This window comes from Canis lupus, chromosome 2 (genome assembly GCF_003254725.2).
Source record: "Canis lupus dingo isolate Sandy chromosome 2, ASM325472v2, whole genome shotgun sequence".
In the NCBI taxonomy this organism is placed as follows: domain Eukaryota; kingdom Metazoa; phylum Chordata; class Mammalia; order Carnivora; family Canidae; genus Canis; species Canis lupus.
In genome coordinates, this window is record NC_064244.1 from 80,581,492 (window position 1) to 80,595,387 (window position 13,896).

Consider the following 13,896-nt stretch of genomic DNA (forward strand, 5'->3'; position numbering starts at 1 on the left):
AGAAACATTATTTGATTGTGATACAGACTGATGTTTATGGCTAATTTGTAGATCCTGGGTAATTAAAAACATGAACATTCCCTTCTCCTTTGAGGTTGTGAGAAGTCTTCCTTCTGTACAGTACCAAACGTGTCCATGTTGCGCCTCTATTTTGAGGTATCATTGTATTCATTTTCATTATACAATCCTTAATGTGTATCGCATCTTTTAGGGAAATTCTTTTTCTCCTCTGTAACATATATACATTCATTTTTATTTCAAGTTTTGCATATGTTTTAAGGAATGGTACAGAGCCAACTGGAGGAAGGGGCCACTTTCAAATCTGACTAAACACGAACCTGTCAATAAAGAAATTACTAAGATGCAAAATAATGTGAAATGGAACAAAATCAAGGACATAGTGCAAAAGCAGATTAAAAAAAAACCAGTATCGGGCAGCCCAGGTGGCTCAGCGGTTTAGCACCGCCTTCAGGCCCTGGGCTGAATCCCAGGGTCCTGGGATCGAGTCCCACATCGGGTTCCCTGCAGGGAGCCTGCTTCTCCCTCTGTCTATGTCCCTGCCTCTCTCTCTCTGTGTCTCTCATGAATAAATAAATAAAATCTTAAAACAAAACAAAACAAAACAAAACAAAACAAAACAATAGTATCTCTCCCTCACTGAGTTGCTCTTATGATACAGATAGGCCTCACAAAGCCCCTAGCATAATGCAAAACAACCAAAAGACTCAACAAAAACAATGATAATTTATACATTAATGTCTAACACAGGACTTGGTTCACGAAGAAGAAAGTTTTAAATGAGAACACGAGTTCTTTCTCATCCTCTGCTTACTCCTGCAGTGCTACATCATTTGGTAATTGCAAATGTGATTCTGTACTTGCAAATGTCAAGTGTGAATTCTCTGGGTATGTATTTTCTCTTCGGCTAAATAGTTCCTTGAGGTCGAAGGCAGTGCTGACTACTTCTGGTCCTTCTCCCCAGTGCGTTGTCCATACGTGTGGGCGGCCTCTGCACACTAGCTGTCAGCACACTGCATGGCTGCAGATTCCACCTAAGTAGCTGCCACATTTCTCCCTGGGTAGAACTGTCCTATTTCATTCATCCAGGGCAAGTCAGGCATTTAACAATAGTCCAAGACACAGGGTCCAAGCTTCCCTACACCACTCAGCTGATCTTTAAAATAGTCTGCTCTTCCCTTTATATATATGTGTGTGTATATATATATATATATATATATACACACACACACATATATATATAAAATATATATATAAACACACACATATAAATATTACATATATATATATATATATATAAATATTAAGTAATCTTTACACAAAATGTGGGCCTTGAATTCATATCCCTGAGATGAACAGTCACCCACTCCACTGACTTGAGTCCACCAGGTGCCCTAGTCTGCTCTTCCTATTAATACAGAATAGGAACATTTTGGCAGGCGGTACCTTGGTGGCTGAGTTGGTTAAGCATCCACCTCTTAGTTTCTGCTGGGTCATTAAACTTAGGGTTGTGAGACTGAGCCCTGCGCCGGGTTCTGTGCTCAGTGTGGAGTCTGCTTGAGGTTCTCTCTCCCCTCCCCCTCTCCCTCTGTCCAGCCCCTGCTCATGATCTTTCAAAAAAATGTTAAAAAAAAAAAAAAAAAAAAGGCAAAGACACAATTTTGGCAGTATCGATCTTGAAGGGTAGTGCTGCCTCACCTGGACAGGGAAATAGCCATGGATGCTTTGTAAGGATCGCACCGCACTGCCACCCAACTGTAACAAAGTGGAGCCTGACTGTCGGAATCTTCAACTAACCTGCATGGTCCAAAGAGGAAAATGGTTTATAAACCAAATTAATCTAATACATTTGGACAAAATCTGCCTTCCAGGGAACTCTGGAGGTGCAGTGGGGGAATGGACTGAACCCTCAGTAAACGTCACTTCTATGGATCTAAATTCTGCTTCTTCCACTTTTGTCACTGAATTACTACGATTAAATAGCATGACCACTCAAAAGAATAGCAAGACCTTTAATCATCAAAGATTTGAGGATATTAAAAGGCAGTACAGCATGGTGTGCAATGCATGGACTTAGGGCCAGACTACCGGGGTTCAAATCCCAGCTTTGCCAAACATCAACTGTGGGACCCTGATGAGGTCCCAAGAATGAGCTAAGTGTCTGTAAAAGAAGGATGACAACAGCACCTGCCTTAAATGGCTGTTGTTTAATATGAGTTGAAATTACAATTGTGCTTGGCATATACTAAATTCTCAATCAATACAAGCTACTATTATTTTCATGTCACCGTGTGCAGTAAGTCCAAACATAGTTACTATTCAGAACAATTTCTCAAATCCAGCTCTTCCCTGCGGTTCCCTGCCCACTCACTGGCTCCAGTCAGAATGCAGTCAATCTTGAGCCCCGCCCCCCCTTTTTCCTCATTCTTCACATTCAGATGGTCTCCAGGAGCCAGGTCCCTCCAGACTTCCATGCTCCTACCACTCAGATATCTTATACTTGTCCACACCTCTCTATTCCTTCTGTCCTAGTCTGGGCCAGTGGCTGCTGTCTTCCCAGGGTTGGTGACCTCCCTGCTTCTCTTATCTTCTTCAATCTGCCCTTCATGTGGCTCTATAGCTTTCTAAAGTGTAGATGGGACTAAATCACGACTCTATGTGGCAATTTTTCTTGGCTTTATCACATACTATAAAATAAAGTCCAGCTTATTACTACCTGGTTCCTGCGTGCTCTTACTGCTTCCTCCCTCTTGGCTATACCTGAGTCACACCCTGTGCCTGACTCTCCTTTGGATGCTCTTTGTTTCTCTGGCTGCACAGTTCCCCTGGCCTGTAATGTTACTCCTGGGTTTCTTTCAACTAACTTCTAATTACCTTGCAAGACTTAGCTAAACCTAAGTCAAAGGTCAGTGCCTGGTCGTCAGTGAATTGAAGAAAGTAGACTCATGTATTTGAGAATGATTTTAAAAAATTTATAAAATAGGTGCTTAAATTTTTTTTTACTTTGGTAAACCAGAACACCTAATCAGAAATTCCCTAAGGCTCATTTTATGTTAGCGTTTAATATATAACAGAAACTTATATAAAATCTTCGTATCAGTCCTGTTGGTTTGACATTATTACATCTATTTTACAGATGGAGAAATTTGTGTTAAGTAGTTTGTCTAAAGACACAAAGAGTAAATGACAGAGCTCAGCTCTGCACACTGGTCTATCTGGTGCTCGCTTCAGCAGCACATATACTGAACACTGGTCTGACTCTAAAGCCCAGGGATGGAACATAGGTAACCACTGTGCTTCGCTGCCTCATATTGTTTGCCTGGCATGTTTAAATATAACGTTGGCTCTGATCTGACTTTGGTATAAATGCACTGGTGTCCTAACTTATGCGGTGGTTTAAGGTTTATATTTTGCTGTCAGTTTCTAGATGAATGAGGTTTAACAGTCTCCAGTATACCGCCTGGTGTGACCGAAAATGCATTATGCTTTTCGACAAAGAAGCTGTTCAACCCAAGGGCTTCCAGCTGATCTTAACCTCTTGTCCACTCATTACACACCACCAGCAAGCATCTGCGACTGCTCACCACATGTACGAGAGTGTTAAACTTATTTCCTCATCTTCCTCCAAGCGCTTCTTTACTTAACCTCACAAAAGTATTTTGGCAAACCTGAGTGCTTCTGAACAACAAGCTGAAAATTTGTTTTAGAAAAAATGAACTGGGGCTGCCTGAGTGGCTCAGTCGGCTAGGTGTCTACCTTCAGCTCAGGTCATGATCCTGGGGTCCTGGGATTGAGCCCCACATTGGGCTCCCTGCTCAGGAGGGGAGTTTCCTTCTCCCTCTGCCTCTCTCCTTGCTCATGCTCTCTCATACTCTATCAAATAAATAAATGAAATCTTAAAAAAACAAAACAAAACAAAAAAACCAGAAAAATGAACTGATGGTTTTCATTGGTACGTTCTCTCCAGAGAAATCCAGTCCCTTGGCCCCTATGATTGAGTTTGGCCTTTTTTAATTATTCAAGAATAGGTCTGCTAATGCCTACAAAATACAACATACACACACAATTCAGTAATTCCAACTTTTCAGAGTCATTAAAATAAATACTCTGTCTGGATTGCTGGCATTTTCCTGGCACTAAGTGGTAACTATGAACACAGGAAAGGCTAACCTGTGATCAGGAGTGGTAACCCATGACCATTGGTGTTATGGATGGAACTGTGCCTGCTGCCAAAGTCCATCTGTTTAAGTCCTTATGCCCAGTACCTCAGAATATAATCATATTTGGAGGTAGGGTCTTTACTAAGGTGCTAAAGTTAAAATGAGGTCATTAGGATGGGCCCTGATCCAGTAAGACCGATGTCCTTATAAGAAGAGATCAGGCCACAGAAAGAGAAAGAGAAAGAGCAAGAGACACAGCGCGCAGAAATGTGCACACAGAGACATGACCATGTGAATGTGAAAGGAGAAGGTAGTCATGCGCAAGCCAAGGAGACAGGCCTCTGAAAAAAAACCAAACCTGCCCACACTTTGATCTTGGACTTCTAACCCTGAGAACTGTGAGAAAATACGCTTCTGTTGTTTTTGTGGTATTTTGTTATGGTAGCTCTAGCAAATTTAATCACAGAATGAAATCATAAACACTGCTGAAAATAGTCTGCAGGTCCCACCAGCATCAAAACTGATGCTTGAGGGTGGCTTTGCTCAACCAGTCATTTTTAGGCTTCTCCTATGTATCAAGCCCCCAACTAGATCTTAGGAAATTATACAGATAAGGCTTCAAATTAGTAGTGCGAAATGAAAGTGGCTTACACATTTCTCCCCTCTGAAAATGTGTCCTTGGAAAATTTAATGTCAGCTCCTTAAGCTGACATGAACTTGTGAAGAGAAACCTCACTATTCCTTCTCCCTAGTAACCCATCAAATCCAAGATACAAATGTTAGCCTCTCCAACATAAACACCTTCAGCAAATAAAGTTATCTTACCTAATCTTTCCAGTTCTTGAACTACCTCTTTCCAAACAGGCTCGATGTGGATGCAGCTAAAGCACCAATCTGAGGTGATCTTGATGAGGTAGGGTTTCTTGAAGCTATCTGGCACCACTTCATTCACGTAGTGTGAAAAGTGCAATAAATACTTCTCATCAATGGAGCCCCGCCGCTCAGAGTTAAAAGGGAAGTGAAAAAAAGACTCATCAAAGTAAAAGTTCTCATGGAAATGACGGAAGCGATACTCTCGCTGTTGCTGCTGCTTCTGGTAGCCCTGGTTCTCTCCAGCATCTCCGTAGTGATCATAATTGGATCTCTTTTCTTCATTGGAAAGAATCTACAAGGAAAGAAAAAAAAAAAAAGGAAATCTATAAAATGGAAAAAGTTTCACCCAAAGGACTATCGTGTGAGCAGTGTCAAAGACACAGGAAGAAAAGAGATGTAAAGCTACAACACGGTTAGATATTCTGAATGCAGTCTTCAATATACCAAGGCAACTCCTCTTTCAATAGAAATGATTAAATATTTCAAGACCAAAAGACTTTGGTCACTGAGATACTCATGTTCATCTTGGCTTTAGAGATTCTGAGTTCTCATTTTGCCTTAAGAGATTCGACACATTGGTAAAACAAATAAAACTTAACATAATCTTGATCACCAGAGCTTGACCACAAGAAAAATAGGTCATGCCACTTAGTTGGAGTAACTCAAACCAAAACATGAAAAGCTGTGAAATCCCCCCCGCCCCCCGCCAAAAAAAGCCACAGAATTCAGTTCAGTGTCTTGTATGTTAGCTGGCTTTGTTTTACTTAGAAATAACTCTGAAGTTTAAAATTGTTTTAGGTGTTTTAGGATGATGTGCCATTCCATGAGCCAAGCACTGTCTCCTGAAGAACATTACCCTACACAAGTCAGGAAGCCACAGACTTATCTTTTATGCACATTCCAGGCCAAGCTCCTTAAGCTGACATGTTGGAAAATTGTTGAAAATCTTGTGTTTAAATGTATTTGTAACCTTGTGCCACTTTAATAAATATAGGCAAATCAGTCTTTCTTTAATATAAGTTCTAGAATTTGTGTTGCTGAGGTAAGCATGTGATATAAGTTTCTACAAAGGATATAGAGACCTACATTTAGGAATTCTGAGAATTCTATAATTCCAATTAAAGCCTTTAAAATAGGCCAGTTTTTTTTTTTTTTTTTTAAGAGCTACAGTTTTCAGGCACCAATTTCGACATACTGGATGTGGCTAAATATGTTTTCTCTACCATCATCTAGAAACTGGGTCAAGGGCATTGGGAGCGTGCCCTTTCTGAGCGGTCTTTACAAAACTGGCCACCTAATGAATACGAGCTAATGGATGCATCACAAGTTTGACATGATACCTCATAAGCCTTGCTTATTTGGATGAACTTGTCTTCTGCTCCAGGATCTTTGTTTTTGTCAGGATGCCTGAAACACAAATGGGCAGGCAGGGAGAGAGACTGGATTTAATGTTTTGCATACAATTAACATCTCGTACACACAGTTTACTACATCAAAGGCAAACGAAAGGCCATTTTGTTAGGATGGTTTCTTAAAAATAAAGGGTAGAAGCAATCAATTGCTTCACATAACCATAATAATTAAGCGAAACTTTGAAACAGGCCATTTCTACTAAAAGCACTTTAGCAACACACATTTTCAAAGCTCCAGAGGTACTGCAGGGTCCCACTGAGGAGAAGTGTGCTACACGCATGTCTTTACATTGTTCTTAAACACTGCTGAAGCTGGTTCCAGGCTAATGTTACTGAGCCTTAAGAACCGACTTCTCTTCCCAGGTGGGAGCAACTCATCCTAATGTTAGAATGCTATAGAGGAAGGGATTTCTTCTGACAACTCAGGTGGATGCAGGAAATAGTCTTTCGGATGCACCATGAATTTGTTTAGTGACAACCATGTTCCAAATAGCATTTGACTATTGTTGTTCAGATGAGAACACTGCAGTTTCATTATTGCTCTGCTTGTCCCTTTTTGCCTAAAATGGCCTTTTTACCTATAAATGGATAGTGATTTCAAAGCCCCATGTTTTAAGAGGTGAGAAAAACCTACAGTTTATCCAAAATGATTTATTTTTTTTTTTTTTTTTTTTTTTTTTTTTTATAAAGAGGAGCCAGCATTTTATCCTTTTTTTTTTTTAATTTTTATTTTTTTATGATAGTCACAGAGAGAGAGAGAGAGGCAGAGACACAGGCAGAGGGAGAAGCAGGCTCCATGCACCGGGAGCCTGATGTGGGATTCGATCCTGGGTCTCCAGGATCGCGCCCTGGGCCAAAGGCAGGCGCTAAACCGCTGTGCCACCCAGGGATCCCTATCCAAAATGATTTAAACTAATGTTTGGTATTATACACAGCTGACAATTAACTATATCCATTTGCAGACATACATTATTCTGTAATCTGCCCATGTTTATGCTAATTTCAGCTTTGGAGATTTTTGAACTCCTGGAAAGTAGGGGCTAGGTTTTGCTTCCTTAGAACCCCTCAAGACCTAAATCAGTGTTTTTTTACCAACTGATTTTTCTTTCTTTTTTTTTTTTGTTAAGAGACTCTATTATAGAGTATATTCTTTATGTAATCACTTCTGGTAACTTTAAGTAAATTTCCTCTAGCAAAGGTTCAAGAAAGAGAACAATCCAATGGGAAGCAAATGACTACTAAAACCAGCACAAGTACAACAGGATAAAGAAAATTTACAACTTGATCAACCTTATTCTGGCAGGAACTACATTTGAATGAATTATACCACATATTCTGATTTCTCTAAAAATAAATTGCAAATGGTTGGTTGTTGAGTTTTAACATCATTCCTCCCCTAACTATTTAGTCCTTATTATGAGTGTTAGTGGGGAAAAAAAACAACTCAGCTGAGTAATAATGAAAAAGTATGATGTAAGGAAATAAGATGGTGGTTCCAAAGCATGTTTCTGGATGACAAAAAAAAAAAAAAGTGTTTTAAATATTCAAACTTAGGCTAACGGCTGAAAAGAGAAAAATTATGCAATCACACAAATGAAGATTTAACGTAGAGAACACAGTAGGGGGAGAAGGATTGGAAGGGGGCTTTTGAAGGAGACCAAACCAAGGAGAGGGCTGTGAGGAAGGCTGGGTTAGAACCACAGATCCTGACGCAGACAAAACCAAGGCCAGAGAACAGGGAGGAAACCACAAGACAGTTTCAGGTTATAAGGAATATTTTCCTAATTGCAGGACGCTACCACGAGGTGGCAAACATGTAGAAAAGGATAAATCTGGCTCTAGGAAAGTACTGCCCAATACTATTTTCAGGGTGTAGGAAACATTTCACCAACTGCAATATGATACACGTCCTTTAAATCTGGAAGTGAAGAAAATACTGTACTGGGTATCTATTGGCTGTAGAAAAAGTAACACAGAAAAGTAGCAGACAAATTGTTTCATTGTTCCAGGGACTATGTTATACCCATTTGCTTCCGATCAAATTTTAGGATGCCTTATTCTTGGGACGTGAGGGTGTTTATTTTTGCCAACGTAAATGATAAAAGAAAAGCAACTTACGCCAAAACTTAATTATTAGGAGAGAAACATAGTTTTCCTGAAAGAAAAAGTGACTTTAAATGGTTTCACCAAGGAAGCTCTTGAGAAGCTTAAGAAACATTACTTGGTAGTAAAACCTAGGAGAGGAGAGCTACAAATCTAATTCAATGATTAACCGCTTCCCCCAGCTGCAATTCATTCTGAAAAGTCAAATTGGGAAGCACGGCTATTTTCAGTGGGTATGAAGCCATCATGAAATGAAACCAACAATTTGAGGGATAAAACACTGCCACAGCCAAAACAGCAACGAGGAACAACACAGTGAAAATATAAAGGTGAAGTAAAATTTTAGACTTTCCCTGGATGATACTCTGTATTTCTAAGGTGATGAATGACTCCTAGAGAGAATCTAATTAAGTAAGAGAAGCATATGACTCATTTAATTAATATCATAATACCCTTTTCAGCTCTGGAAGACAGAAAAGTCAAAGCTGTACATTTTTAAAAAATCCCACATACTCAAGCAATCATTTCTGCTTTTAAAATGTTGCCAAAGGCCTGTACTCTGTCCAAAGGAATGCTGATACCTCATGAATTTATTGCAGATTTATGTATTTTGTTTTAAATATAAAGAGGCAAGAATTTGAAACGATGTGGAAAGCAATTTTGCTGTAAAGAGAGTCCCTGGAAAGAGGCCACACATAATCAGATTGTGTTTTTAATATCAAATTCTGGATTCTCTGTGACAGAAGTTTGGTTTAAAATATTTATGTATTCAAAACATATTTTAAACTATCTTTTACCTTTATTGCAACCAGTTTAAAACTAAGATACATCTTTCACTGGAAGAATAATGGTGTCAGGCAGAGTCATGCACAGCCTGCAATGTCATCTGCATGTGGCAGCTTTGCTCCTGCATAACTTCCTGCCCGCCCAACACTAACCCACTCACTCCTACTTCTGCTCTGATGGGTATGTGATTAAAAAGTAAAAAACAATAAACTACCTATTGGCACTGAAGGTCAAGCTGTGGAGCCCAGAGTTATTAAAGACTTAGTAACAGTGAGCCCAGATTTCCCCACAGGTAAAAGAGGGACAGCAATAACTCTTTCATAGGGTAATTATAAGGTTTAAATAAGATAAAAAGCATAGAACCTGGAGTCTAGCATGCAGTAGGTGTATAATAATCATTCCCATCCCAAACCTTTCATTATCTGTGCCTGGCTCCCCCAGCTTCTAGTCACCCTTGCCCCTTCCATCCTTTCCTCTTCGGCTGCTCCCCTCCAGCTATATGATCCAGATACTTTTGGTATGTCCAAAGCATTGGTGGAAAAAACTGATGACATCTGTCCATAAATTTTAAATTTATTACTATCCTGCTAATTCACAAACGGTTGTATACCCTTTAGCAAATACAAAACCTATCTAAGTAAAATTACGATTTTTATTTTTTTTTTATTTTTTATTTTTTAAAGATTTTATTTATTTATTCATGAGAGACACAGAGAGAGAGACAGAGAGGCAGAGACACAGGCAGAGGGAGAAGCAGGCTCCATGCTGGGAGCCCGATGTGGGACTCGATCCCGGGACTCCAGGATCACATCCTGGGCCGAAGGCAGGCACTAAACCGCTGAGCCACCCAGGGATCCCAAAATTACGATTTTTCTATTGGATGATTTTTAAAAGTAAGGTACTCAGTTTCCGAATATTATAAAATTGAGGGCAAAAAGCTTTCACTCTAAATTTTCTTGAAAGCTTAAAATTAGTAATTTAGAAAACAGCACTGGATGGCGTTCCCTTTAGCAATGACACTTGTAAAGAGCTACTTTATGAATAACATATCATGGGGACGGGTTAGCTGATCCATAGTTGATTACGTATATATTTTTAAACTAAGGCTGCCTTCCACATATATATTTTAAAACTAAAGCTCCCTTCTACTTAAATATGCTAGCAGTATCTAGGGTAATCCTTTAGGCCAAAGAATTCTGAAAAGGGGGTTTCACAGCAACACAGGCTTTGGATCTTATCATTAAATATTACAGAATAACATGAACATTAGTTCTCCTAGAGAAAATATTTTAGACAGGTATATATTTATTGAACATAGAAACAGAGACAAATAAAAAAGCTAAGCATAATTTAGGCTTCATTTCCCTACTAAAACTGCTTAGCTTATATTAAACTGCTATTTCTTTGTTTCACCTACCATTCCCGGGCGAGCTTCTTATAAGCCTTTTTAATATCAGCCTGACTGGCTGTTCGGCTGACCCCTAGGACTCTGTATGGGTCAAAATCCAACGCAGACAGAATTTGCAGGATCAGAACCAGAACTATCAAGAACTGCCAGGAAATGCTCAACTTTTTCACTTCCATTTCTCTTCCTCTCCAGAGCTGAAATGATTGAAGAGGCAATGAGTTTCAGCAGTAGAAACCTAGACAGTCTTCCTTATTAGGTAAAGGGATAAGATATATAGATGAAAAACAAAACAAACAAAAGCTATTTGGCAGGAAAAGGGTCATTCTGTTTGATCAGGTCTTTTCAAATCAACAGTCTTGCTACTATTTTTTGAATATATCACAAATAAGAACTACATAGATGAAAAGATGAGCAGTAAGAATTAACAGCAACTTTCCAGACTCCTTGGATTCGAAAAGCTTTAGAAATGATTGAAAATGAATGAGATGAAGAAAATAATAAGCAAATGTGGGAAAACATACATAGGAAAATCGAGGCAACTACATCTCAAATACTCTATATTTCACTTAATTCTGACAATCATACTTTAGATTAAAAAATACAGGGCTTAAGAATACTTCCCTGAGTACATGGCTAAATAAACCCACGAGATCGTAAGATTTGCCAAGGGCAAAACCATGAAATTAAACAGTGGTGACATTCTTGAGATTAAATAAGCATAAGCACGAAAGTGAGATACTCAAAACAAAAACAAAAACAAACCGGTTATGACACTGTGTACCCCAATTCTGTTCTTTCTCACCACACCCACTGGACCAAGGAAACTGAGACAATGCTCTTTAATTTAACCATGAGCAATAATACGGCTATTATAAATGGAGACCAAAGGTGAGGAAAAGCTGGCGAGAAAAAAATTTAGTTTTCCACCTGAAGGGAGACTAATGGCAAAGGATGCAGACCAGGCAGGGTCTCCATGTGTTAAAAGATCCACGTCTGGTGAGCGTGGTAACTGAATTCACTGCGGGTTCGGAAATAATCCTGGTTGGCTGATGAACAAGGTAGGGCTGTATTAGATTGCATGGACCTTCACGGCCCAGATTTATGATCTTTGTGGCCTATCACACAGTGAGTTTTCAAGGGTCACATTTATCTTGACTTCCCATGAATTACTCAAGTTTTAAGGTTCAAGGGTCCAGTGGGGGCACCTCACTTAAGGCAGGCAAAGCTGTGACAGCGGCGGATTTTGACAAGTGGAAGTCGAACTGGTGCCTTGGAGCGCTCACCAAATGGGACTCCTCTGACAGCCAATTTGTAGGGCTGCATGCACGCTGAACAAAACCCTAAAACAAATCAGTTTTCTTTTTTTTCCTTGTTAAGACAACCTATAACCTATTCTGGTCTATGCAACACTGTACAGAGCGCTAAGACTCGGGGGTGGTGGGGTGGGGTGGGGTGGTGGGTAGCTGCTACTGGTTAAGCACAGAGGCTCTGCAAACACTCAGACTGGGATCTGTCCTCCACCACTTTGTGACCTTGGGCAAGTTACTCAAACTTGCTAAGCCTTCGGGGTCGTTCCTAAACGGAGGTGACCCATACCCCCCACCCCCAACCCCAGCTTGAAAGGATCAGCAGGGGAGTTAAATGTGTTTGTAAAGGGTTTGCTGAACATACAGGGTCAACAGTCAGAAGGTGATACTTATTATTTTTCAGTGCAATCGAGGCCTTATTCCACCTCCAGTGAGCGGCCCCGAAGGTGGGCGGCTGCCAAGTTCTTTGGCTGCCAGTCTCGAGCTGCGCCGTGCGGGCCTCGGGGCTGGAAACCACCTGCCCAACAGGTAGGCTGGCGCCCTGGGGCAGCATCCCGCGGTCCAGGCAGCGGCCCCCCCCGGAGGCACGCTCCAGGTCTGAGCTCCCGCCGGAGGTCGCAAGCCGCCGACCCGGAGCCCCGGGCCGGGCCCTGTCGGCTCCCGGTTTCCCCCGGGCCCGGGGCGGGGGGGTGGGGGGGGGAACCGGGAACGAGGGGGAACTGCCGGGAGAGCCCCGAGCCTGCCCTGCCCCGCCGCGCCCGCGGCTCCGCGCGTCACGCCGGGAAGGAGTTACCGGGAAAGGGCACCGGCCCAACCGGCTGCAGAGTCCGAGCTCCAGTGAGTCCGCCGGGCGGGGAGCCTCCGGTCCGCTCCAGCGCCGGCCGGAACCTGGGGAGGGGAGGGGGGCGGGGACGAGCGAGGCAAGTCACGTGACACTTAAAGGCTCCGCTCACCCAAAGCGCGGACAGTACGGGTCGAGGACGTCTGCGTCTCGGATCTATTTTGACCCTTGCTACCCGCCGTCTGCGCGTGGACCAGGCGCGGTTGCCATAGGAACGAGGCGCGCACTTCGGCAGCAGCCAAAGGGATGGTCGTGACCAAGGAGGCCAAAACGTGCCTTCTAGAGAGGCGAAGTCCCGATGCATGATGGGATGCCTCGGGGACCTCCCCGGTCCAGGGAGGAGTTTCCACTCCTACCTGGAGCTGGCCCTCGTCTAGCAACAGTTGCTAGGGTGGGGAGGCAATCGCTGGTCCCTGCTCTCTTTAACCCTATTCATAGAATCCTAGAGCCTCAGAGTTGGACGGGACCTTGGGGAGCCTTTCTAGTCCGACTTCTCCTTATAGTGATGGAGAGACTGAGGCCCGGAGGGGGGCAGGGACTTGCCCAAGGCGTGGAATCCAGGATTCCTACTCTTTTATTTACCAAAGCGAGCTCCGCCATAGGATGTGCCTGGGACCGCCCTCAGCGCGGGAGAGGGATGTGCGTGTGGCGGGGAGGGCGGGGGAGAGTCACAGGCGAATGCGGTAGACTTTCACTGACCCAATGATACAGGTTCCTTGGGGATACGAAAAAGGGGATTTAATATTCCACCCCCACCTTGTTGTTATTATTGTCGTTTTAAAAATTTCCTTTGCATTGATCACTAACCTCTTTTATTTCTTTATATTGTTCATCGTCTGTCTCCTCCCACTGGAAAGTAGCTTCTAAGGGTAGGGCCTGTGTGTTGTTCACTGTGTGTTCTCGGTGCCTGCGTGAACCTCAGCGCAGACGGGATCTTTTTTTTTTTTTTTTAAATATTTTTTTAATTTTTATTTATTTATGATAGTCA

General features: G+C 41.9%; 1 protein-coding gene across 4 annotated transcripts in view; it reads right to left on the reverse strand.

Annotated features, from left to right (window-relative positions):
* The window catches only part of DNAJC16 (DnaJ heat shock protein family (Hsp40) member C16), a 41,462-nt gene extending 28,478 nt beyond the window's left edge, over positions 1-12,984 (reverse strand). Inside the window, exons 1-4 of one of the 4 annotated variants that reach the window (XM_025447164.3) lie at positions 12,861-12,984; positions 10,770-10,954; positions 6,392-6,458; positions 5,004-5,343 (exon numbers count right to left, since the gene is read on the reverse strand). In XM_025447164.3, the coding sequence (XP_025302949.1) occupies positions 5,004-5,343; positions 6,392-6,458; positions 10,770-10,936 (574 nt within the window). In that variant the 5' untranslated portion in view covers positions 10,937-10,954; positions 12,861-12,984. Of the gene's footprint in view, positions 1-5,003; positions 5,344-6,391; positions 6,459-10,769; positions 10,955-12,431; positions 12,599-12,860 lie in introns of those variants that run through there. The other 3 variants (XM_049106956.1, XM_025447162.3, XM_025447165.3) reach the window with 3 other exon arrangements.
* Positions 12,985-13,896: the final 912 nt, after the last annotated feature.